The sequence below is a fragment of the Grus americana genome, chromosome 1 (genome assembly GCF_028858705.1).
Source record: "Grus americana isolate bGruAme1 chromosome 1, bGruAme1.mat, whole genome shotgun sequence".
Classification (NCBI taxonomy): domain Eukaryota; kingdom Metazoa; phylum Chordata; class Aves; order Gruiformes; family Gruidae; genus Grus; species Grus americana.
This window is the reverse complement of record NC_072852.1, coordinates 146525237-146552842: the sequence shown is the minus strand read 5'-3', so window position 1 is coordinate 146552842 and position 27606 is coordinate 146525237. Positions and strand designations below refer to the sequence as shown.

Genomic DNA, 27606 nt, shown 5'->3' with positions numbered 1-27606 from the left:
CTGGTGCCGAGCCCTGCAGGCTCCCCTGACAAACAAGTGCTCTGAGGGTGCGGGGCTCTGCCCTGCGTTACAGGTGTGTGGCCAGGACCCGCACCCCAGGGGCTCCCAGCTCGTGTGGGCACTGGCAGCGCAGGTGCACACCTGCCTTCATGGGAACCCAGTGCCCACTCTCACTGCCCCTCTTCTATTGTAATAATAAAACCCAGAAAAATGGCTTAACTTTGTCAGCCAGTAACAAACGAGTCGATAGGTGTACTTTCCTCCGCTAAGATCTACATACATAAACCCATGTTCCCTGTTAACTTGAGACTAAAAAGAAGCAGTTGTGCTTCAGGTACCTTTTTTTTTAATTAATCACATGCTTAAAGCTGTTCACGGGAGACTGAAAATCCTGTGAGTCCCTTAGCATCTCTGCCCTGTCCCTAGTCAATTCTAATCCCAAAACATAGTTTAAGCTACATGTGGCTGTGTCATGTTTCATGAGGGTAACGTATTTACAGGCTGACAGCTCTTACTGAGATTGCTTACATCTCTTGCTTTCATTGGCATTTTACAGTTTCCTACTGCCAATTCTGCCTTTGGGGAAGAGGCCAGTGTACAAATCTTTGGAAAAAAAAGATCCCGAGTGGATTAGCAAGCGGCACAAGGTAGGCACTGTGGGTTGAGGCAATCCACGCGGGAGCCAGGTCACCTGCACAGAGCGTGGCACTAAGAAGTTCTGGCTGTACACAACTGATGGCAAGCAAGGCAAAGGCCATCTGAAACCCCACGACGAGGAAACGAACAAGTGCAGCAGCTAGTTCATACATGGGCATGGTGACGAGATATGAAAGAACCAAGCAGCCCTCCAAGGCTAACCGCCCCCCGGGATGCGTCAGGCTGGCAGAGCCCATGCACCCGTGGCAATTTGTGATGTACAAGCCGACAAGGTCGGCTCAGGCATAACCTCAGAAAGCAGCGCAGCTCCCCGCTCTCGGGACTGGAGCTGTCGTAGACCCGGCTCGGGTACCTCTGCACAGCGCTGCACCCTCACAGCTGGCCGTGCCCCTTCCCCATCACCACAGACCTGATTTAACCTGGCTGAACCAATGCTGAAGGTGCCTAGCAAAACTCCACCTCCGCTACCTAGCGGGACCGACATCTTCAGCAAAATCAGCCTACTCGTGGCAGTGCTCCAGCACAGAGATCAAAGACACTCCCCAGACAAACTCTACAGCGGACGCAATGCACCAGGTCTTTGCCACCAAATCATTCCTCACGAACGAGCAGGAGCTTTTCGTCAGAAGTTGAGCAGCCCGATATAAGGCGATGACCGGCCAAAGGCTAGCTACTCCAAGGGAAGGGCTGAATTACTATTAATGTCAGACTGGGAAGTCACTTTGCAATATGGATGGTCATTTATTTATTGTTTTATCATGACACATAAAATGCTATGGCTGCAATATCAAAATACGGTGTCACTTATAAAATGCCAGTATTATTAATGCGGTGGTAAGATACTGTTAACATTTACAGAGAGGTGTATAATAATTTGATAGTCTTGCCTAATGGTTTGCTCCAGTGACAAAACACCCTGGCAAGCAGATGATGGATGGAATACAGTGCCTATTATCATGTTTTTTTCCTCCTTGATTACTGAATGGCCTATAATGATATCAATAATTGTTGCTGTATCTAATCCTTTTGAATATGGTAGATAGGTCCTTTGCTTTTACAGTATGTGTCAGAATAAGAGAAGCATCTGAAAAATAAAGAGACGGAATTTCCTTACAAAATGAGATGAAAAAATAAAACAATATAAATGGAACTTTCAAGTGTTTCTTTTTATATTTAAAGCTCTTATTTCAATATATTGTATTTAAACATTCTTAAATAATCATTCTGTACCTTTGATTTTCTGTTTCATCTTTGGAAACAAATAGAGTAATCTCACTATAAATGTGTGCAAATAGAAAATATATAAATATATTTAAGGCCCATGTCATAAAAAGGTGGTCTCGGAATTTTCACTTTTACAATGATCAGGTGGGGTCCCTTTCATTTTGTCCTGCAAGTTATTTGAGCTCTCTTCTTTTAAGCCTTTGAAGTCCACATGCAAAGAGCCGAGCACACGTATACCGTCCTGTGTTTCAGTTTGTAAACTGCTTGATGACACCTGTAAAGCAGTCCCGATGTGACTGAACAGCGGAGTTGATGTGATCCACTTCAACAAACTGAAGTCTGCTTCGTCGACTGCTGAGCTCCACGGGAATGTTGCTCCCACAGGCAACAACTCCATCTCTGAAGTACTGTGTTGAACTTCATGAAATCCCATGGACCCTTCCAGACTACTTGCTGGTGAGGGGAGTTTGTTCTCCCCATACAACAGGGCACCCTGGGGAGAGGCAGCCACAGTCTGATCTGTTGCATATTCTGCCTTTGTGTGCTCTTGGAAAAGTGACTCGCTTGTTTGAGGAGATGTTGGCAAAGGCGTGCTTTGGTTGTAAGCCTTGTAACAGTCACTAGCATTTGAGCCAAGGCTTGGTGAGAAGCTGTCTGCAAAGGGTTGTGTCTGACGCATTGTTTCCTTTACATTCAACTTGGTCAGAAGCTGGGTGCGAATCTCTGGGGATAGTTTACTCAACTGGCGTCCAAGCTGAAGCTGGGTTGGGAATAGCGTTCCCTGAAGGGTTCTGTACAGAAATCTGCAAGAGGAGAATGTGCACGTGAGAAGAACTGAATGCAGGAAGTACCCAAGATATTATGAGGAGAAAATACCCAGGACAAAAGTACAACACAGAAAAATAAGACAGTTTTATGTGCCTTCCTTACGTTTGACACAAGAAAGCTTGCAGATGAAGAGCTCTGAATGCTGTGCTAATATTTTGATTAATAACAAGCAGTGTAATAAATCTGCGCCTTTAGCCAGTGGTCCACCTTGTGATCACACATGGTCTTTCATCTTTCCTGATGAGGAATCAAAGGCAAAGGGGATCAGCCTGCAGGGCAGGCCTCCTACATCCAGAAGGCGGCAAGTATGGTCACAGCATACTATCAGAATTTCTGTGCTGTTCATGTTATAGGAGGATGTGTTGAAGCATCATGGAAAACCTCACAGGGCATCAAATCTTTGCTTGGTCAGGAGATTTGACCGAAAGTCTACAATTACCCCACTCCTGTGGTCAATGGCCAGGAGCTGTGGTCTGTTCCTCCGGTCAGGAGCACAGAAAAGGTTAAACAACCTGACTTCGTATAATCAGCTGCTGAAAAAAAACTGGCTTGGCTGGTAAGGCAAAAAGAGAGGGAGTGGAAAAAGACATGTTTCTTGCCCTCCCAGCCATATTGCTTTCATACATGAGAAAAGATACGAGAGAAGATACAATACCTGGGCAGTAATGCAACGACTGGTGATATAATGCAAGTGAAATAGAACAAGGGGTCTCCCATCAGCCTTTCCATAGTCCAGTAGGGATTAGATGGAGGATGGCATACTGGGCAGGAAGCATTGTAAACCAGAGCCACAAAGAAAAATAAAAGGATACTGAAGATGCAAGATGACCAGTGGAGAAAAGTCTAGAAGAAAAAAACAAGGAAAGAATAATGATTCTTCGTATTCTGAGAAATTTGCTGATTCTGAATTAATAGTTCTTAATTTCTGGAACCAAATCCATGCACAGCAAAGAGTCTAGAGCCTTGTATTTTCAAAAATTCTTATTATAGATACAACACTACAAAGCTGTTCACAGATCACAGTTTAAAACCTTTTTCATGTTTGCTTAAAATGCTTGCTAAAAATAGAATACATCAAGTGGATGAATTCTGTTTTTGAAGAATGGCACTAAGAAAAGAATTACGCATATGCCAGAGAGTTTCTATGTAGGCTCTGGGTACCTTACCCAAGTTTTGGTTTCTATAGCCAAATGTAGTATGATGGTAAAAAGAGCTATTGTGATGATGGGAGTTCCCCAGGAGAAGATATCCACCTCCGAATCATAGTAAGTCTGTAAAGAAGGAGACAGAGTTTAGCCCAACCTGTGTTACCAGTTCTCTTCAAAATGCTTGAAATAGAATGGCTTACACCAAACACTTACGAAATAGGGGATGAAGAAGCAAACCAGGCTTTGATACATAGCATCAATCATGTTCATCCAAAACATGTGCGGTTGGTACTCCTGTGGCAGAAAAAAAGTTAAGAAAATCAGAGTCTAATACAAATGTTGTTTGCTGGGATAGGTATTTTGAGGGGGATATTCCAATGGGCACTTTTAAAGGCTTGGGCAAATAACGTCACAACTTTGCCCATCAGTTAGATACCCTCGGGAATGAAGTATGAAGAGTGAACTGGCAAGTTGGTCTGTTCTGGGAGGACACGCTTCTGCTTTTTTTTTTTTCCCTGGCAGAGGGTGCAATTTGAATCTGACATTCAGGCCAGCAAACATTTATAAAGGTGCCCAACTTTATGCACTATGGTTAGACAACTCATTTCAGGAGGGGCTCTCTGAGGTGTACGCACATGAGTAAATGTGCTTTACATCATAGAATCATGGAATTGTTTTGGTTGGAAAAGACCTTTAGGATCACCAAGTCCGATGGTTAAATAGAAGCACAGAGTATTTATTCACAAGAAAGAAAACAAAAAATGCACACATAGTTAGCAAAGATGTACAGCAATAATCTTTAGCAAGCAATGTATGCTATGTTATAAATACAAAAAGAAACATATGTATACACACACACATATCTGTGTGTCTGGGAACAAAATTGCTCGCTAAGAAACAATATTAAACTAACTTGGTGGTTTAAAGAAATATACAGTTGCAGGGGTATGGATGGTCATATAAAAGACCCGGATATAAGGAAAAATAGTTCGTAAATGACAAAGTATTTATTTATTTAATTCTGGGATATAGGCTACATCTGCAACCACTGGGCTCATCAGGGATTTCTACCTCTATGGAGAATGAAATTGCAGCCTAAAAATAAGAATTGAGAGATTCTTAGAAACAATTTTGGTGTTTTCTGGCCTACTGAAATAAGATGCGGTTAAGCACTGGAATAGGCTGCTCAGAGGGAGTGCGGAATCTCCATTCTTGGAGACATTCAAAACTGGACTAGATAAAGACCTGAGCAACCTTATCTAGCTTTGAAACTGTTTTGAGCAGGAGGTTGGATCTGATGGTCTCCAGAGGTCCTCCCAACCTAAATTACTCTAGAATACCATAAGCTTTGAATAGGTGATATCTTTTTGAAAGAGACCCTACCAGAAGCAGGATTTTTGGCAAGTTTTAAAACTGCCTTTTTTAGGTAACTATTGAAAGAAAATGCTCACTGGATTTCAAACAAACTTAGAATGGTCCTTGGGCTTGCCTATGAGAAATATTTGTACTGTGAACCTGGGAGACTTCTCTCCTCAGTTTGCCAGCTGAGGACAGGCAGACACAACTTCCCATCAAACTTAAGCCATCGCCAGATTTCTATCACCTTAAAAATGTGCAAGAAAGGAAGGCCTTAATGTTACAGATCTTTAAAGTGCAATGCACTGGAACAGGAGAAATGTAGAAAACGGAAAACAACAGCTAGGTGAAAAAGAGAGAACTTGGACTAAAGCACTAGAAATAAGTTACGCTAAAATTCTCCGTTCATCTTTCCAGGACAGTGTCTAGCAATGTCACTGGACGTGTAGGGTACCAAATGCAGATGTACAGTGAGAGGCAAAAGACACTCACTGTCTCCTCTCAGAGGGCACAATGTAGGATACTTTTAAGAAAGGCTTTTGCCTTGTAAGCAATGTCTCAATAAGGATAGTTTTGCCAAGCAGAAAGATTTTCCCACAGTACACTGTAGCTGTAATTACCAGAAATGGTTTGGCTCGAATCCCTCCTGCAATTCTTTCTGTTTTCATTGTACAATTCAAGCAGATGGGGACAAGGTGTTTTCAACAGACATTTCAGCTGAATCTGTCATCTGCTGGTGACTACTTTCCTCAGAGTCTAAGTATATTGGCCTCTGTTCTTACTCCTAAAGATATCTTTCTCTTCTGACTGTTGGTGAAGGGCTGGGGCCTGAAGTTTTGATTAAGTACTGTGAGGTTATTCTGTGAAAGTCCACACTAGTCTACAAGGTATAATCTTCTTTACTTTTGTGGTTATTTGTGAGCCTGGACCATGAGGGAGGTGTTCAGCTTAGGCTGACTTAAAGCATCCAGCTTCTCTCCTGTTTCATATTTCAAAATATAGCTGGGTTGGGGTTTTTTTTTTTGTTTGTTTGTTTTAAATGCACTTTTGGCATTTAGATACTTTGACTCAGATGAGAAATATCATGAAATAATAATAGCAACTTCCTAGACTGTTTTTATCAGTCATCCACCCTGGGGAACAGGGTTGGTTTTCAGTTGAAACTAAAGACATCTAGGAAAAAAATTACAAAAAGCAAGAAGTTTTTACCTCCATATTCTGGCCACTTTTATAAAGCTGAGGTACAGCAATTAACAGTTCAGCTGGCACGTCCTTATCCAGCACGCCAGTAATCAGTTGTGGAAGAGAAGAGAAGAGTAAATTAAAGAAGATGAGATACCACTGATCAACCATTGATGAGCCAGAGAAGCCGCAGTAGAACTGGTACCAGAAGAGAAGGGCCACAAACATCTGAAACAGAATGAGAAACGCTATTAATATGACGAGATAAGCATTGTCATCATCCCATTGTGTTCTCAAACCATTCTGATTCCAGTTCTGCAAGGACTTACCTAAAACGCTAACCCCAAGAGCAACCCTTCTAAGGATACCTAGTCTTTAACTTGCTATTCCTGATGCCTGGACCATTTAGCTAAGCTACAAACATCTGGCACACCTGCAAGTCTTTGTGCTGTTGGAACCTCAGATCTCAGGTGTCAGGGATGACTTCACACAAAATTAACTTTCAGTTCAAGTGAAACTCTGAGGTGCAACTTAATTAACCATGAAAAGCTCTCCCAACCATTACTGACCTCTAGGTACATGAGTACTGATCTGATTTGGAAGAATAAGCTTTTTCATAATAATAACTTCTGCTGGCTTGAGACGTTTTGTCCCAGATGTTTGCTTCTGGTCTGTAATAGGTAAACGCAGAGCTTTTTTGCAAGACCAACATGAGACTAGCAGCAGCAAGGGAGGTGAAACTGTCTAGCAAAGTTATCTTAAGTAGTCTATCTCTGTGCTTTGAAATTCAGCAAATTAGTAGTGCTGTAAAGATTCCTCAGTCTCCCTTACTCTTCAGCTGTATAAAGAAGTCAGTTGAGTACACAGCTGCAGTGGGATTGTTCATGTAGTTGGGTGGGAATCACCCAAAAGGGGACAAACCATGCAACTTGTTTCTTCTACAATCTCTGCAGCATAGAGAATCCAGAGGTTTTTAGGGCTCAGGAGAGGTGCTGATCTCACCTGCGAGGGGGAATTTGAGGGTCAGAAAAAGACGGGCAGCTTCCGAGGGAGCAAAATAAATTCCCAGGCTTGGTCCTCCTACAATAGCAATTTTTATTCTTCTTCCTAAAGTAATTAACACTAAACAGAAGGCAACCAGAAAAACCTCGGCAACTGTCCCTCGAGGGTTTTCCCCATTTTAACCATGAAGAAAGGAAATGACGTGACCTCTCCTTTCACTTCCTCTTCTTTTTGTATTCTGTTCTCAAAAGCTTTCAGCCAGCTGCAGTACATTAAGCCTTCATCATTTTTAGATATACGGAGGAAAATATGGATCTGTTCTATCTGTACGCCAAAATGTAAATGTTGCAATTTAAACATAGGAGGAAAAAAAACTATGGTCTGCTCAGTCAGTGAAAAGTGCTATAAGGAGAGTTAGCCTGTCTTGTGAAGGGGAATTGCCACAGAATAAGAGGATCAGTTCTGCCGTATGTAAATGTGTATATATATGTATATATTTAGATATATTGTATATATATATTGAGGCAATGTTTGCATACTACATTGAAGTGGCTTATATATCAGCAGCAACATACCTCTCACTGTTTATGAGCCCATACTATAAACTAACCTATTAAAATGGTAGGGTTTTTTTAAGGATGGCCTCTAGAAATGTTTCCGTAAATACACTTCAGGAAAAGTATCTTCCTCCGGCCAAACCAAGACTGACTTACCAGAGCTTACCCTCTTCAGTACAGTTGGCTCGGAGATGGCAATTTCATTTCAAAATTGAACAGATTTTGAAATTTCTTTCCTTTCCACACACAAAACCCAACAAAACTTCCTGAGTCTTTTCTCAAAATGGAATTGCAATAAATACATGGATTTAGATACTTTTTTCACTCATTTGAAATAAATAAAATCCAGCTAATCTTCGACCTAAGAAATTTTCCTCCCTAGAGTCTTGCTAAAATTAACCTGCCTTGGAAACAGTTTGGCATTGACAAAAATGAGTAGTTTGATGAAAATACAGTCAGGTGAAAATTTCCCTACCACCTCTAGCATGGGTCTCAGCAGTGCTGTCAAAGAAAGCTGTGCAAATAAATGACATTTCAGTAACCAAGCTTAAATCAGATTTTTTCCCCCTGAAATTTTATTTTGGATTAAACAAGTGTTTAATTGAATTTCAAATATGATGTTCCCTCTTGCTTCTGTGCATTACCCCCCTGAAAAAGTCAAAATAAACTGACATAAAAACTGAATTAGATTTTAACTAAAAAAAATTTCCTTTTTTTCCCCCAGATGAGACTGTTTTATGGACGTGGCCCCAGACAGAATTTCTCAGTGAATTAAGTGTATGTCAAAAAATGTCCAGTGCTGTCTTGCAGAGATAATGTATAAAGGGGAAGAAGCAGCGCATGCTTGTGCAAGTAGAATTTGGTTTACATGAAATCCCTTTTCATCGAGCTCAGATATTTCCAGTCATGCTATGTTTTACTTTATATTTTACTTGCATTTTTATTATCTCCACCAAGCCAAACATCTTCTTGGATAAGTCATCTGAGTTTCCAAATGGCTTTTGCAGCAATTTGGAGTTTAAACTTTGAGTTACATAGGTTCTAGTGGGGAATGGAAAATCTCATACTATGAGCAAATGGGGAAAAAAACGCTCGAGGAAACAGAAAACTTGCAGAAGATTTGCAATGTAGCTATCATCTTGACTCTCTGTGGAGAATTATCCAGAATAGTCTCCTTGCAAAAGGATGAGGTGCTCACATCTTTCATTTTTGAATATTCTTTCCTTAAGGGCAGGCACTGTGTCAGACATATTCATGTCTATATGCTGGATACCCCACCACAGTTTTACTGTCAGTAGCAACAAGTATTGCTCAAAAAGCTCTCCAGGCTGCCAGAACAGAGCCAACACAAAGAGATATTCTTCAGTTATATTCTAGCCTTGAGGCAGCAGCTTCTGAAAATGTCTTACTAAAAATGGCATAAGAAATAATACTCGTAATCAAGGGGAGTTGTACCAAAGGAAATGGAAGATTTTACAAGAGCTGAACAAAAATGTGGATGTATAAACAACATCTCTGGCTGCTGATGTCTTATGTGTATTACTTTTTTAAAAATTTTATTTTAATGTAAGACGGCTCTGCATACACTTCTTGGAAGTTCAGATTCGATACTGTCAAGCATAAGAGTATCCTGGAAACATACAGCACTGGGGGTGGGAGCGCAGACGTTCAGCATCATCATCCGGGATCAAGCCTTAAAACTCAGGCATTTGAACACCAGCACATATTTCACTGTTGTGCTTCAACAGGTGGCTCTCCACTCAGCGCAGCATTATTTAAATCTGCTTGCTATTTCAGACTCAGGCAGCAGTTCAGACTGTACGAATCCCTTTCTTTTGTGTCTGAAGGGTGCTTGCATGCAGTTTCTTATCAGACCTCAGAAGGTATTTTAATACGCTTGTGTTAACATAAAGACGCTTTCTTATATCTTTAGCTCCCTTAGGTATTCCTATGATGTTACAAATTTGGAGCAAATGACGGTCTTCTCCTGATAAAATAACTACCTTCAGATGGGCATTACTGAGGCCAAGAGGAACTGGCATTTAGAAGTTGCCCCTGATTAAAAAATGAGGATTAGATTAAATTTGGAAAGCAACTTTTAGAAAATTGAGAGCTACTTTTTCCTGATATTGAGGACAAAATCCAGTCTCCCACTGGCAGTTCACACATTGCCCCGTGGAGCAAACAGAGGTGTGAGAGCTCTGGCTCGCCTCTTTTTCCTGCTGCTTCATGTCCCTTGCTAGGTGTTGCAAGTGAGCGGATCTGTGTGCCTGCCAGTGACTCCCATACAGCTGATGGAATTGTTCGTTGTCTTGTTAGGCAGTTTTCAATCAATCATCTTTGTACTCCAAGATCAATGCAAAGGGCTGTTGTTAGGGCCAAGGAGTTGAGCTGCTACTGGCTCAGTGCCCAGTACTCGACTAACTCCCATTTCATACACCAGGGAGTCTGTTCTTTACCACGGTGTGCTTCCTTTCTAATGAACTCTTTTGGTTAGCTGGGAGTAAGATAAATCAAGAAGAAACCTTCCCAGTCTCTGTACCTGAGACACAGAGAGGACTCAAATTATCTCAGGTCACTAGGGAATCTATACAGTGATTCATAAGCAACTACGCGATAGGATCAGGAAGAGAAAACACATCCAACTGCTACTTTGGACCAATGCTGGATGGCCTTGGCATTAAAGACTCCTGTGTCTAGCCAGCTAAATTCTGCAAAACTGCTCTATAAAGAAACTTTTCTTAAGCAGTGCTTGTTATTTCTGTTACCTAATTTGCACATTCAGCAGCACACTGTAGCTGTTATGGAGTGGGTCCTGTATTTCTGCAAATGGCAGCCAGCTGTCTTTCAACTCTGCACATTTCTTTGCAGCTTATTTATAAACCATTTGAAGGCTGACCTAATGCTCACTTAGCACAAAATAAACCCTGGAAACATGTGGTGCCATAAAGCTGCCAAGTCAAACACTTACTGCATTTTTGTAGAAGAAATACAGCACCATGTTGGCGAGTCGGGAATAACACCAGTGGCCATGAACAAGCAAGAGCTTCTCCAAATGCCGGAACCTTGGGATTGCAAAGTCGCTTGCCATCACCGCCTTTAATGAAAGAGAAGTTGGAATCATTATTGTAAAGCCTCACTTTCAACACCAACAGTGAATCTAATCATCTTCTCAACTCGTACAATCGATGGAAATTGTGCTGATGAAGAATGAAAACCATCACAGTGCATCTGAAACGCATTTACTGCTGCATTGGTTTGGAATACCCGTGAGCAAACCCGGCGGCTTGGCAGAGCATGCAAGGGGACCCGGTCCTTGCCCAAAGGAGATTAGAGTCTACGTTCCAGATGGTGACAAGCAGCAGCAAAAAGCAAGAGGTGGGAGAATGGCTGGCAGTTGCAGTTGCTCATGGCAATTGCAATTGCTCATGGCATGAAGGCTCAGGGCCCACATGTGAACATCTTGGTGGCTGTAACGTCCTTCTCTGTAAAAACTACAGGGTACTTACAGGGCAAAATGAATTTCCAGAGAATAAAATGAGAAAACCACAATTAAGTGGTTGCATCATAACTACTGGACTTTAAAAGACAAAACAATACAAATATTAGTTTTAATCACATTTGCAACTCTAACTTACAAAGTTTACTCGCCTGTCCTGAGGTATCAGTATTTTTAAGGATTTTTAAAATCGCAGGTTTTCTAAAACTGTAGGAAAAAATCACACTAGATGAGACTCCTCTGGGACTGTGCAGACTGCCAAATCACATTGACAAAATGAATCACCCAGTTTATCTCTACTTCTGAAGAAAACTCAGAGTAGTCTACATCTAGATGAGACCTTCTTGAAGATGATGGTGTTACCACAGTTGATTTACGATTTTCCTTATCCCTGGGATCACATTAAGATTTCATTTAATATCATTTTACATTTCATCTTCTATTTTGGTATCACCTTTCTTCTCACAGTTCAGCAAAAATATGAGGAAAAGTGAAAATCTCCAAAGGAGCAATGTCTTCCTCACACTCCGCAGGGTATATTTTGGCTGTATTTTTAAATGAGACACTTTTCCTTTTAATTTTTTCCTAATTCCCTTTCTCAATAAATCATCAACTGGGCTCAGTTTACCCAAGTAAGTGCTTGTAGAAGCTATTAAAATAAACTCTAAAATGGTATGCAAAAGAAGCTGTAATTATGCAATGTAATTTAAGCAGTAGATGTATATAAGCACTGGGATATGTTTTATGTTGACACATCCTGGGATTTCTCAGGTACCGAGATGGTTGTTATAACCTCCCTGCACAGACTAGTCTGATTTGTTGTGCAGACATACAGCTATCTTGAAGTTTGAGGAAAACAGAGCTGTGCTATGTCTGCTTCCTTGTCCTTACCCCATCTCAGCCTATTCCAATGTTAAAACAAAACCGTTAACTTCTTTCCATTTGTGCTTCTAACATAGCACTTCACAGCACATTGTGAGAAGCGTCGGGTTTTTTTTCTTTTTTGTTCCATTTTGATTACAGTGAGGAAGGTAGTGAGGAAGATAGTGTTATCCAATTACATTTGCACGTTTATTTAATCTCAAAACATCTTGATTTTCACATTTTTATTTTTTCTTCCAGCTTTTTCACAGGAAGAAATGATTCATGCTCCACATGCTTCCAAAGAATGTAGAAAGAAAATAAATCAGAGTATTGCTGGTTTAGACACCTAAACGTCTAAATGCTCAATGCATTCTGATTACCTGCATGCGTAAGATTCTGACAGTTATTTATAGTAGAGGCCTGCGTGGTTCCTTAGAACCTTGCAGTAAAGGAAGGGATCTATAAGCATTTTCCACTCTGTTGAACTTTCATTTAGGAAAAAACCAGGTAATTTAATGGGTTAATGAACAAATAGCTTTCAGATTTGAATACATCACAAAAGCCAGGGGCATTTGAGGATTGGTTATTGTAAGTGTATGAGCTCAACTGAAAGTGGCATAATGGGGAGAGGAGTAAAAAAAAAAATGCTACGAGCACTCTATGTCTGCATTAGGAAAAAAAGTGATCTGAATTAATACATAGATGATAGGAGCTGATAAGCTCATAAGAGATGATAAGACCCAAGAAGTTTGGGGCAGACTTTTTTGAATTGATAGGTTTGGAGGGGACCCCACAAAACCAGTCTCTTCCAGGCTCTCTGGAGCCTGGTCTGCCTGCAGTGATACTGCAGAAGTTATGGAAAGCTCTCGGAGCCTGGTGAAGGCTGTGGAACAACAAATACAACAACAAATACACTTGGTATCAGCTTAATCCAAAACTTTCTTTTCTCCTGCCCTCTCTGGCCATCGAAGTCAGACTCATAGGGTCTATGGCTGGGATGCCATATGCACAATCAATATCTGAATATTTTTGTGGTAGCTTCTTTCCAGTCTAATTTACAGCTCCTAACATGTTTGGAGAAGCATTTTTAATGGATTGCAGGCCTGAAATCTGTCTGGTCGAAGAGCACTGATGGACATCCATTTGCCCTGGAGACCACTTTGACTGAACCCACTGGATGATTACAAGGAGAACAAATGTAATAGGTCTGCTGGGTCAGGCTGAAGCCATCTTCCCTAGTATCCAGCCTCCAACAATGGCCAAGAGAGGATATCTTCAGAAGCGTGTATGAATAAATAAGAAAAACATCTACTGACTTTTCTCCAGAGTACTGCCCTAGCTTCTGGTGATCTGCATGTCAGAAAATCACAAAGTTGTCAGTTACATGTCTGTTACACAAATTTGTGTGTTGACCCAATTAAATTACAGAAATCCCATGGAAGAAAATTCTATAGCTGACTTGTGCACTGTGTGAAGGAGGCCTTTCTTCCCTTTTGAGCAAAACATCCAGCCAGTGTTGCAAAAAACGCAATGTGGGTCAGAGAACCACCCACCGGTAACTAAGTTAAGGAGCATGCTCATCTGCTCAGGTCCTCAGGATGGAAATACTTCCCATTTTCTCCGAAGAGCTCTTTGTCATATACTCAGCTACTCTATTTTCTCATACAATCAGTCTGCACTCCGCCCAAATACAAGGTAGGTTGTGGAAATGGGGCATCTTCCTCATTCTCTGTGTCTCACTGCTACGTCTGCTGCTAACAAGGCAACTCAACTGCACTAGCAGTAGAGGAGGCAGAGATAATACAGAGGTAATATACTGTAGGTAATAAATACATCCTATACATATACATCCTTTCTTCTGGGGTTGGGGGAACTGCCTCTTATACAATGGTAAATACAGTAATCACAGGCTGAACACATCCAAAAGACTACAGGGCAAGTCCCCTTATCTTGTTCCCTGTGGCAGGAAATGGGGAGAAAACCAAGACTTGGAATAGTGTGTAAGGAGCAGTGGTTCTGCAAAGGCTGCAATTTTCTCTTTCTTCACTGTTCTGCTGTCTGAATAGGCTGAGTGAGCAAGATGTGTGGGTGGCTGCGCTAAGGGTCACCACCACACCATGCAAATAAGCTGCATCAGCTGGATGAGCTTGTGCAGCTACTCCACAGGAGAGGTATACCCAAGCAATACAGGAGAGAAGAGAACAAAAGCCAGAATCAGGTGAACCTTTATTTCCTAAGTAATGCATAGCTGAGCTTTTTTCCTCCTTTAAAACAGTATTTAATAAATGATTTCTTAAAACATATTGCTTATGCAATCTGATAAGTTGAATTTTCTGAGAAGGTAGCATGTTTAAACTCACCACAGATCTGAGAACAAACACAAGCTCAAACTCAAGCTGAAAGCATCCTTACGATGCGCAACTGGCATTCCTGAGCATGACTTGCTGCTTCTCCTTTATTTGTACTAGCTATCCAAAGGCAGCTTGGTCAAGCTGACATATGGGAAGTGTCTATTTCACCCTTTCATGGGAGTGCTTTTCAGGGAACAAGTAACATTACCTGCATGCCTTCTTGACCAGAGATCCCCACACCAACATCTGCCACTTGGATCATGCTGACATCATTAGCACCATCACCTAACAATGACAAGATACAGTTTTGTTGTCACTAGTAGACCAAGAACAGTTAGCAGCAGCAAAGCAAAGGAAAAACAGTTGTTGCTGAGTGTTGGGTGAGTATAGTAAGGGAGATGTGGGGTAGGAAAGGATCCATCTTTGGAATATAAAGTTCAAAGCTTGGCAAAGCTTTGTAGACTTTTTTATCATGGAAAAGTAAAAATAAACCAAATGCCTCTCTTTTTAGTAAGACCTAAAATTCAAGTATCTGTCCTGAACTGCACAAATACTAGAACACTGGAAGGCTGAGCACGAGCTTTCCAATACTTCTGATTCCTGATTAACTGCCTGCAACCAGACATGACTAAGAATGAAATGTGCAAGGAGGCCTAAAGCCAATGAGAATGTCTATGCAGTAAATAATATAGTAAAGTCAAAAAGTAGATGAATTCTTGACTTGGGTTGACCAGTCTGAGATCTTTAATACACCCATCACAGGTAGATTTAACTGCAGTGCTTGCACAGTCATCATCCCTTGCTTTGCTTCCAATCATGATACTAACAAACAAGTGATAGATGCTATAGAAAGGATACTAGAATGGGACACGTAGCTACTTTTTAACCTCTTAAATTTACAGCCAGTGTGCTAGTGGAAAATGAAACTGTATTAACTGATGAGAAAACACTTGGTTTTAAACTTCAGTGGCTAAGGCGTACATTCACATCTCAGTCCAGTTTCCCTGCTGTTGGCACGTATAAGAGTGGTATCTGCTCACCTGACAAAGCTGATGTCTTTGTGACTGTGCAACACAACCCCAAGTTAGCTCACGTTGGTTAAAAGGAAGGATGTATGCAGCTAGGCTTTTAAGCCAGTGCAGGAACTTGAGTTCAACTCACAGGCTCAAGATGCTCAGAAAGAATGAAAACACAAGCTGCCCAGTCTCCACCAGAGTTTTTAAGCATTCTGGATAATTCAAGTTAACTAGCTAGATGTTTGTGACAACATATCCCAATGATAATGTCCAGAGTCAGTCAGCCAAAGAGGGAGGCATATTTAAGCTAGATATAATATAATGAGCATGAGGATTATTATAATCAGCACACATTTGGTGATGCAGATGTTACAGGAGTCTGGCAATTACTACAGGTACTCAGGGTTTCTCATGAATAGGTCCAACCCACATGTGTTCCTACTATGATTAAGCAAGACAGGTAAATAAAAGCTAAGTGTGTTTGTGACAATATATGCTGCAATCATATCTTCTAATGCAACATGAGCCTAAACTTGAGATAGGGAAAGAAGAGCTGGTTGACTTTTATTATGTAAAAATCAGGGAAACATGGAAGATGCTGCCAGATGTAAGACAGGGTGATTGACAAAATCTCCCCTCCACCAACTGAGCAATTACCTGGGAAGAAGTGTAAGCGCTGGCATGATGCCAGTCATAAATCCATTCTCTGTACTGACAAGGCCAAGTCATATCCTACGCTGTATGGCCAACTTGTGATGAAAAACGCAGAACCTTGATTTTAAACACGATTGAACGAAACAACACTGAGCACAATTTTGTTCTACGTAATACAATGATTGCAAAATGGTGTTCTGCATAGCATCAGCTAACCCAATTCTTCACAGTTGTGTTTGGACATGCCAAAACCTCATAGCATACCTGGGTCCCAATTACCTAACTTCTGTAGGAAGAAATCTCAAAGACTGTTCCAGAGTTCTGTCTTGGTTTTGAATAAATCTGTTAGAGTAAATATGTTAGAGTAGACACATTTTCAGACAAAACTGGAAGGCTATTTGAGTTGCGAGGCAGCTGGAAGGTTCCTACCTCGAGTCAAAAACTCAAAATTCTCAAGGCACAGTATACATCAAGGCAGGCTAGTTTAAACTGAGATATTTACCTATTGCCAAGGTCATTGCTTTGAGTTTGTCTCTGACTAGTTTCACTACCATGCTCTTTTGGAGTGGGGTAGAGCGACAACACAGTACTGAACGGCATTGCTTGGCTAGTGCAAGAAATTTATCTTCTAGTGTAGGGTCCAGGGCATAAGCTAGAGTTCTTCCATCAATCACTAGGCCCAAGCTGGAAAGCACAGAGGAAGAGGGTGGATAGAGAGGGGTGAACCCAACAGTCATGTTTCCAGTAGCTTCGTCTATTGTGTTGTTTGAAAATTTAGACTCTACGCATTGCAGACACTGTTCCAGCAAGACAGCACATGTCTCCTGAAAAAAAATTCAAAATAAATATGCTTGAGAGAAAAGAACATGTATTCAAACATTTGTGTTTGCCATATATTTAGGCATAAGGAATATGGGGAATGTGTTATATTTGCTGCACTGTTAAAGTTTTAATTTCTAATAATCTTCTATTCACTCTAAACACACTTAATTCTTGCAGAAGATATCACAGCAATGAGGACTCGAAAGGCTTAAAATCTAATTCCTCTTTAACATGCAGTATTGTATGCTAAACTAATTTCTTTTAGCTCCTTCTCAGAATAACAGTGGTGGGAAATGATATAATCAGTATCAGTACCAAGTTAAGTATGGTGATGAACACCAGGTATACGCCTACAACTCAGATCTAATAGTTATGCATTGTTAAAGGCCAATTAAAGGTTATTTAATCTGAATTCTCTCTCCTAGCCATACTGAACTAAAGATGTTATTGAGACTATATGAACATTTAAAACAAAATGCTATTGGTCTTACAGCAAAGTATGACAAAAAAAGAAAGATCATGGAAAATCAATTTACCAGTTCAGCTGATACACTCAAGAATGGAAAATGCTGTTATCTTTTCTTCCTTTTCGAAAGAAATTGGAGTGGGATACTGCTGGCCTACCTCTCCTCTGCTGATCTGAAGTCCAATTTTATCACCCCATTAAAGGACTATAGCACTATCAGCCTGGTTCCTTGTATGTTAGACCATATCAGTAAACTCTTTGTGACTGCCTGCTTGCAACAAGTTCAGCACAGGAAAGATCAGTAATTCAGAAGTATTAGAAAAGGTCTGTTAGGAAGCAAGACATTACTGTAGATGTGGTTTTCTGACTCTCAGTGTTAGCATCAAAATTTAAGTATTGCTTCTATCTCCAGAGAAAAAGCCACCTGAGAAAACATGAATGACTGAGTTATCTAAATACTACATTTCAGTGGTGTAAAATAAAGCACAAATTCTCAATAGGTAATCAGTTGTTTTCTTCCTGAACACGTTTGATAACGGGTTGCCAATAAGTGCCAATAAACAAAACTAGGGATGTTTTGAGGATGCATATCAAAGAAAGGCATTTATGCTGCTATGGCATATTTTCATTCATGGTGGAGCCCACTACACACAGTTACATGTCTTCAGTAAGTTTATGATACATGACACTATGACTTAGAAGCATGATTCACTGAAAAGTATTCAAAGACATGTCCTACCTGAAAATTACGGATGAAGCAGGAAAAGAAGAAAAAAAAAGAGGGAAAGGAAAAAAAAGCCATCAAACTTTTAATTGTACAAGTTGAAAATAAGCAAAGCTAGTTCGCAAGTAAACTTGTATATTGGATCCGCTTACTGGCGATTCGGCATTTAAAGTGATGATTTCTTCATCGTGATCTAATAGCTTGCAGGCATATGCAATATTAACAGCTGTTTCTTGCTTGTCTCCAGTAAGAACCCAAATCTGCAACCCAGCTTTGCGCAAGTTTGCAATGGTTTCTGGAACACCATCCTGTAAACGGTCTTCAATGCCAGTTGCACCTAAGCACATAGAAAAAGCGAAATATTCCACATTAAATGAACATGTGGGGTTCACCTGAAACTGTAAGCTTGGATTTTTAAAAAAAACCCAGCAGTCGCTTCTATTGGGAAATAGCTAAACTACCAACGGTTGCAAGATTTGGGCAGCTTTTTCGGGGTATTGAGAAAGAGGAGTGGAAAGTAGCTGGGGTAAACATGTGCATCAGCAGTCAACCACAAATCCAGAATTCAAACTTCAAAAGCAATCTGATGTCACTTCCAGTCTGAGGTTCACAAGGCTGATGTATCTTTGCTTATTGTCTCTCTGCTCTGTATCTTTGCCACTTCTTCTGCATGTCGCTACAGAAGATACTGTTGCTTACAGAGATCATTTCAGTTCTTAAGGGTCTTAACTGCCTTTGCTCAACCAGAAGAGGCTGGGACACTCAACATTTCTCCCTTTTGAAGGGGAATGGCAGCAGGACTGCAGCTTGGCAACAGCACATTAGGTTGCAGACATAAATCTTTTCCTGCCTTGTTGTTGCTTTTTGCTCTTTCAGAAAGACAGTGGTTGCCAAATTTGATATAGCAAAGAATAAATCATAAATCTATTGGCCATGATGTGAAAGTAAAACGTGGCTTTTTCATGCTTTCAATGTATCTTTCTCCCTGTTTATAAGAGACTGAGTATCTTTCCTCTGCTTTCATAAATTAATTGACAGAGACAAGATTTTCAAATACTGTAGCAAAAGCCGCTCAGGACCAAGTTCAGTGTCACCACTGACACATCAGTGCTCCACTGAGTTTCAGAGAGGCTTCAATGTGAGGAAATGTAAGCCCTCGCTATTAGAGAATGAGGAGGTGACAGACGTGCTAGTTATTTGGAACAACAGGACAAGCAAAGTAAACTTTTCTCAGCTATTTGTTATTCCTATGGTTATTCCTTGAAAAAAACATTTTAGTAATAGAAGTTCACCTGAAGTCTGAGCACCAGTCTTGTAGGTGGAAACACATTCTTAGGGCAATGTCAGGAAAGCTATTATTATCCAAACGAAAAGATATTTCTTTTTCCGGACTTGCTTTTTTATTCCTACAACCATAACTGATCATTGCAAGATACAAACCACGGTGTGAGATTCTTGGGGAATGACTGAATGGGTAGTTTACTTCTGCCTAGAGCTCACCTATTTGTCTGGCAGTTCAATTCAAATTTTTTTTTTTTTCCCCAGAGTGCAGCCAGAGCCAACAGGCACAACCATGGTGGGATCTTCCTGATCAATGTGGTCCAAATTAGTCACCTCATGCTCCCCTTTAAGTCAGAGGAGACATTTCAGGGACATGATTCATCTAATTCTAAAGCGGGTATCTAAGAAAGACCAAGTGAACTGCACTTTCTTTGTTTCTCTCTCCCTTGGTTATATGGGGAGCCTTAGAGATCTGTAGTAGATACATCAGAAACTGTGTGAGGTGGATCTCATCTCCCAGAGACAGGCATTTAGTTGGCAATTAGTGAAGGTTGTTATCTCCAACAGTGTTATGGCTGTCTCAGTTTCTTTGCCAGAGAAAGCAGTTGGATGCTTGGAGTAATAGTGAATATATATACATTTGAGAATCTCAGTGCTTTCAACATCTCAACTCAGCAGAGGAAGAGTATGACTTAGTTCTTGGAATACATTTTACATTCAATGATTTTAACTGCATCATTATGAAGTCCTGCAATCCCCTTCCACAGAATACACAAGCCCTGAGCACATGTGCTGAACCTGATGTATATGAGAGTTGATGCCTCTCACAAATGCAGTCTATGAGCCAGTGTCTCTGGTGCCCCTGGAGTCACGCAAGCCTCTGACACGTTGATGTGGCACTAAGCTGACGAAATTCTGTAGACAGTTTGGGCCAAGTCCTCCTCCTGTCTAGAGCAGCAGTTCCCATTTATGATATTGTGTCAAATTCATCCCTGGTATTGCTCCACTCATTTCACTAGTAATAAAATGATGGCAGGAGCAAGGAAAACAGGGTATGTCTGTTATGTTAATTATATCCCATTCCTTTGTGGTGCTGCGCATGACAGCCATGACAAAGTCCAAAAGAAGCCAATTTCTGTACTGTCAGAAACCATTTAAGGGAAAGAATGGATTTCATAGCCAAGATTTCAGAATATTTAACACATTTTAAATTCATGTCCAGCTCTCATTTCATTACCCAGCAGATGCAGATTCTTCTCTATCCGCAGTGCTGACTGAAACAGAAGTTCTTCACGATTTTCAATAGAGGATTCTGCTTCTAGATGACTTTTTAACCAACAGGCATACTCTTCCTTGCTGAGAACCTATTAAAAAGAGTATGTGAGGGCACAATCAATATGATGCAGAGGCATTCATACTTTACTGAATAAAATGAAAAAGAAGTTATGAATCAAGAACAATAAATTAATAAATGCCTGCAGTAATCTTTGTCAAGACTCTCCTTAAAAGCAAACGAAAAGTCTGCATTTACTCACTCTTTTTGCAATACAGAGGGTCCGCAGCCCATCTACAGCATACAGATTAAGGTAATTCTGGGTTTTGCTTTGGATTTTTTTTTGATGTTTGCCCCGAGGGTCATCTAGGTAAGAATAAAAAAGGAAATTAGTGATTGAAAAATAACAGCAGCTGAATGGCCTCAGAGAATATAAACTTGTCTACAGTACTCACTGTACCGGCACTTTATAACTGATACTCTTAAAGAGCTGCTGACGTCTCCTGGGAAACTCAAGTAAAACATTCCATTTAGAAAAAAAAATCTTGTCTTTTTGTTCTATCTTTTCTGTCTTCTCTCTTCAAAAGTCATTGTGAAAGTAAGTTAGAAAGGCCTTCTTTTTCTTACTCCTTAAGTATTTGTTTGGCCTGAATACTTCAAGAAGTCATGATAATCTTCACAGCAAACAGTAATGTCAGAAAGAGAAGCATGATTTCAGATACACTACTAGCAAATGCTTCTCCATCTCTCACCACGTGCAGAAAAATGACACTTACTTAAAAATAGCACTTAGTTTTCCACTGAGGTTAATATCTCAAAAGAACCAGAAACAGTGCTCTGTTTTGTACATCTAAGTGTACGAAGGTACTTGTTATTGCTGTACTGATACTACCTATTGGCCTGAGTCAATGCCAGAAGCTCTGGGTATGACTGTGATTTCATTTAGGAGAGAATTTACACTTGTGCAGACCTCACAGCTAGCTTCTACCTTGAATGCAGCAGCGCATCTTCCACTTAGCTTTACTCTCCACTTAAAGTCATGTGTAAGAACTCAAAATCGGGACTGAGCATCTGTTCCTTTTCTCTCTTTAACTGTGATTGGTTCAATGTGCTCACACTGTCATCACAAAAGAGTAATGAATATGACGGTAACACATTTTGTTCCATCTCATTACCTGAAATGATGTCTTCAAAAGTTAAAACCAGGTGATATGCATCTTTTTTATCATCTAGGATCAAGACAGGTTCATGTACAATGTACTGTAGTAACAATCTTAAATAATATGAATTGCAGGGTTAGTACTAAAGTAAATGTACAAGCTGGCAAGTTTTTAGATTGGAACCATTGAGTGAGAATAACTGGTACCTTATGGCAGGTTTTCCTATTCCCTCATGTCATATAACTTTTTTTTCTAAAGTCTGCATTTTTTTGGGGGGGTGTAAAATGACTTCAGGATTATAATTTTGTAATCGGAGCTGTTCCTTAATGCAGTATTTGTGTTACTGGTACTTGCACAGTAACCAGTCACAGAGTCAGGTGAATGCCACTCATCCCCAGAAGTCTGAGCACCTGAAGAGACCTACTACGTATGATCTCAGTTCACCATTGGATGTGCTCACCTCTCAACTGACCATACTGAGAACCTACGGGCACTATACCCTAAAGTATACCCTTAAGTGCTATTAAGCACTTAATAGAGGTATCTAAATTAGATGACACAATTATCTTACTCTTCATACTTTTTGGTGCCCATTTTCCCAGTCTGCATTCATACCCAATTTGATCTTGCTATGTGTAACCATGTACAGACACATCTATCTGCCTGTCTATAAACTTACGCAGCATTCAGCACTTTCATATTTATACAGTAGCACAGTGTCTAACTGGGCGTTCAGAGGCTCCAGCACAAACACGTACAAGTATTGATGTTGTAGGAAGGAAGGTGCTGGGAGCTTGGAATCCCAATATTCCGGGTTTTGTTACTGTTATCTCAACCATGTATCAGCACATTTTACTCACTGTATAGCTATTTTCTCACCTTTAAAGAGTTTCCTATCCTCTCTAGGTCTGTAATGCTGGGAGTGTACATACCCAGCTGTTTCTAAGGGACTCCTTAAAGACTGTGGTATTTCAAGCATTCCTTCATTTTAGTTTTATCTCTGATTAAGGTCATGTGGTGAATACTGACAGGGATATTCTGATGGGCCTGTTCATCTATTTATTAATGCTACCTATGCTATCAATATAGATTCTCTCAAAGCTTGCGGCTCCAACACACACCCCCCACAAGGTTCCTTCAGAAGCTATTAAACCAGCTCACAACTAGATGCAGCTGCAACATAAAGTGGAAATGTGCATGTACTAAACTGGCAAGCTGACACAGTTTCATTTAGCTTCTTTTCTATTTGTGCATGATAATCTTTTTTTGGCATATGTGACTTGGCTGTGTAATATAAGATTTTTTTTTTTTCTGGGAGAAGTACTGCAGCAAACCTTCTTGTAGGCTTCTTTTATTAGTGAGTCACCTTTTTTAACTTTAGAAGAATAAAGTAGGCAAGCACTCTTCCTAATTTATTGTGATACATTACTATTCTAGAGAGAAATGCCATATTTCTTGCACATCCCACACAAAACTGTCTTATGGGAGCGCCTATTTCAGTCACTCACTGATTTCAAATGGTGCAATCTTGAACACGTGCTTAAACACACCAAAAGTTGTTCCTATCACTGTAAGTGGTGTTAAACACTTCAGATCTGAGTACCTCGGGCACTAATGCAGTGATCACAATGTCAAATGCTTACACCACTTTCAATGAACAAAGACAGTAATTCTCTACAAGTAGAGATGTGCACACCATTTTCCATGCATGGAAGACTGGATCTCCCTTCCTCCTCCACCAGCATATCAATGAGAGCTAACCCTCTTCTAGCTCTTCATGTGCCTCACCAGTCTTACCCTGAGATTCATCTTGTGCTCAGAAGTTAAAAGGAGGGAAGGAATCTCTTGCAGACAAAATTCAGTTGTCGAGATTCTTTTTAGCTGGGATGCAGTGTCTATGCTAAGCAGCATGACCACATGCACCACGGAAATGAAAACCAGCAAATAAGTCTTCTACAGAAGAATGATAGAGAGCTAGTGGTGTTGTGCTTGCTTCATTTCCCTCCATAATCACAAGCTGCAGAAAGCCAGCCCAGTCATTGTTGTCTCAATGACTTATGTTCACAGATCCTATGCGAGTTGGTTATTGACTCAAACAGTAACTTTCTTATTTATGAACATGGTGACTCTTGAGATAAAGTAAAAACAATACACTCTTGGGAATCATTTCAAGGCTTTTGGAAATATCTGTATGCTAGCAGAAAACATCAGGTTTCACAGCCTCATCCAGATATACAGGCAGAACAAATGGAGTCAATTCAGAAACTTCTTAAGTTTTGAAACTTATGGTGATTTCTGATTTTCTGTAAGACACAACTGAAGCTACAACATAATATATTTGCTTCTGGATGTTCCTCATGTCATATTTTAAAATTCCTTTCCTCCCAAACAAACAGGACTTTTGCGTCTGATAGGAGCCAGTCATGCAATGGGATGTTAGAGTTGGGAGATCAGGGACACACTGTTGCCTTGGTCTTTTGGTCTAAGAGCACAAGTACCACAAGGTCCCACGATGCATGCTTGGCTGGGGTACAATTTACATGTCCCTGAGGCACTAAGATAGCAAAGAGTGAGCACTGGGATTAGCTGTCACGTCAATTCACTTATTGGTCAATTCCTTGAAATGATAAATTCCTGAATTCTTGTCGCATTACATCTCCTCTCACACATTCCACCATCACCAGAGAACAGGATAAAACCACCGACAGATCCCGCAATATAGATAATAGCCACAGCGTAAATCTTCTGAGGCTCCCTCTACCTGGGGAATGCCTCCCTGTAATGGGAAAAAGATGACGTTCCCTCAGGAACTGAACTAACATCCACTGACATTAGGATACTGCAGGTAGAGACTGCGATTTCAGTTCCAGGAGTGAAGCTGCTCAAGAGAAATGTCAAATGTTTTTTAGACAGATCTGCTGAAATGTACAGAATTACTGAAGCCAGCAGTGGCTTAGAGGGCTAGAAAACAACAGAAATTGCTTATGAGGTTCTAGTGGCTGCACTTTACATTGCTTGCAAAAGCAAAATATATTAAACCTCATAGTCTGATTTGGGCTAAAAAACTAAAAAAAAAAAAAAAGAAAAAAAAGGGCACAATTTCAAAGCAACATTCAATTCACTTGCCTGTAAAGACAGTGGAATCGCTGTATTTGCCTGGCTACAGATCTGCTCACTGCCAGCACTGATCTTAGGGAATTTGGTTCCCCCTTCTCTGACATACACTACCTTTGATAATGTTGCTGTTTGGTTTCCATCCGGCCTTGCTGATTTTACCAAAGTAGGTCCTAGATCTGCCTGAAATTTGCCTGAAAATTCCTTGATCCGTTGAGTCTACTGTGAATGGACACAGCAGCTTCAAACATAGTCTGTTATACGGTGACAAAATATTTGAGACTTGGCATAAAATCATCTTTTCTTTTCTTTTTAATGCTCAGTTCTCATTCTGAGAACTCATTTCCAAACATTATTTTCTAGGTATGTTATTAGAAATTCTCGGTACTACAAATTCTCTGTTAGTACTTCAGAGGGAAAAAAGTTTCCACAGATGTTCTATGTACCTTCTGTGATATCAGATCTTTACTAGAAAATTATTCATGAATACTTTGTTGTTAGTTAAGGACAAGTTGTTCTTAATTTCTTTGGCTCAGCTTTGATTTATATGGCTGTAAACAGAAAACTAATGCCAACATTTTTCTGTATTCCATTAAACTAAAATTACACAGTATAAGCCTTTCACAATTGTTTACTCCAACTAATGTCAAAGTAACCACAAAGTCAATGCATTAGTGAAACATGGGAAGTACCTCTAGCACTTTCAGACTCTGTCCATTCATACTAGGATAACCTTTAAACACTGGATTAAATTCAGTGTTGAAACTACAGTAAATTAGATGCAAACTGATTCATGCAAACTGAAACCTGTGTGTCTCCTCTAACTTCTGAAAGCTTGAAAGGTTCTTCTTGAATCCAACTGATTACAATTAGCAGCTCTTTAAAGTTGTCCCTGTTTTATGCGAGCTCTGGGTGCTGGAGAAGTATTCCATGCTTTAGGGAAGTACTCCGTGTTCACAGCTACATGTCCATTCCCTACTAGTCAATTACATATTTGAAGCCAACATTTCTCATCTGAACAGCATCTCTCCTTCTTTGCCACAACCTTTCTGTTTTGGTGCCTGATTGATTTGCAGTGCCCTTTAGCGTCATAGTCAAACCAGCATAAATGCATTGATTTATGCAAACATTGCAGCAAAAGGATGTAAAGATTCACAAACGAAACACAGAGGGGACCCGCAATAGGAAGTGCTTGGATTTCATATAAAATACTCAAATAGCCAAGCACTGCCAGGCAGGTTTTCCTGAAGAAATGTAAATTGCTTTGGCAGAGTTTCAAGACATTCCTTCAAAATAAAGTTTGCTAGCAGAAGATCTTGTACAGAAATTAATTTAACTTATTCTTGTAAGGTGAGGAACCAGTAATTTGTTACAGAAAATTTGCTATAATAACAAAGTACTATAAAAGAAGAGAGACGGCTGCCATTCTACCATTCCCTACATTCACAACAAAAGCAGGCAGGTCTGCTTGCTAGAGAAGGCAGTAAGATATGATGAGTCTTTCAGCAGTTAACCAGAACTGCCTCCCTCCCACCCCTACTCCCACAAAGGTAAGGAAGAAGCGTACCTGAAGAGCAGGGTAGAAGAAGATCCATAATAACTGAATCTGCTCCTTTAGTGTAAACATTTATTTCATCTGTGAGAGGATGCCTGACCACTACTGACATCCTCTTCCTGACGGAATCAAAGCCCAATGTATGTAATACTTCAAAGCTTAATGTTCCCAGGTGAGGTAGCTCCACTGATACCTGGTCAGACAGCCTTCCAACCAGAGAACAGTTATATGCCCTTGCTGCATAGACGAGAGCAGCTTCGTCTGGACTCTCTGCTTCATAACGCAGTTCTCCTTCCTCAGGTGCACTCCCCACAGCTGACCGGCCTTGCTGGGAGCTGTAGCCGTTGTTATTCATCTGCGCAGAGTATGCCAGCTTCTCTTCCAGTTTTAATAAAGTGCTATCAGTAGATGTAGACGAAAGCACACTTAAACCAAATCTGTGCATTGATTTGCTTGTAGCTAGACTAGATGAACTGCTGCTGTTAGATCCAGAGGTCAGGCGACTTGGAGTGAATCTTCGTATGAAGTCTTCTATGGTTTTTACCGGAGATTTTAGTTCAAATCGATCTCTAACCTTGAGAAGTTAAAAACAAACCAATGAACAGAAGCCAAAGAAAAGCTGTACAAGAATTCTGATATTGATATTCAGTCTAAGCAGCTCCAACTAAAGAGGAGAATTTCTTTGAGAACAAAAAATAATGGCATTTGTATTTTGAGAAAGGAAAGCAAATGGACAAAACTGATTCAACCGCAAAAAACTTACTAGAACTTCAGAACTGTGCCTCTGTGTGAAAGCACGTATGTTTGTATTAAAAACATTTTTTCTTCTTTCACCTCCTCAGATATGACTAATGGATAGACTATCAATGCGGT

At 40.4% G+C, this 27606-nt stretch overlaps 1 protein-coding gene across 2 annotated transcripts in view; it reads right to left on the bottom strand.

The window, feature by feature from the left end:
* Nucleotides 1-1402: 1402 nt before the first annotated feature.
* ATP10A (ATPase phospholipid transporting 10A (putative)) overlaps nt 1403-27606 on the bottom strand; it is a 117639-nt gene continuing 91435 nt past the window's right edge. For both annotated transcript variants that reach the window (XM_054849282.1, XM_054849283.1), the window contains 12 exons: nt 26746-27307; nt 21167-21270; nt 20869-20995; nt 18503-18687; nt 16841-17162; nt 14877-14953; nt 10926-11051; nt 6423-6623; nt 4071-4151; nt 3876-3980; nt 3365-3552; nt 1403-2684 (listed from right to left, as the gene is read on the bottom strand). In XM_054849282.1, coding sequence (XP_054705257.1) covers nt 1982-2684; nt 3365-3552; nt 3876-3980; nt 4071-4151; nt 6423-6623; nt 10926-11051; nt 14877-14953; nt 16841-17162; nt 18503-18687; nt 20869-20995; nt 21167-21270; nt 26746-27307 — 2781 coding nt within the window. In that variant the 3' untranslated portion in view covers nt 1403-1981. The remainder of the gene's footprint in view (nt 2685-3364; nt 3553-3875; nt 3981-4070; nt 4152-6422; nt 6624-10925; nt 11052-14876; nt 14954-16840; nt 17163-18502; nt 18688-20868; nt 20996-21166; nt 21271-26745; nt 27308-27606) is intronic.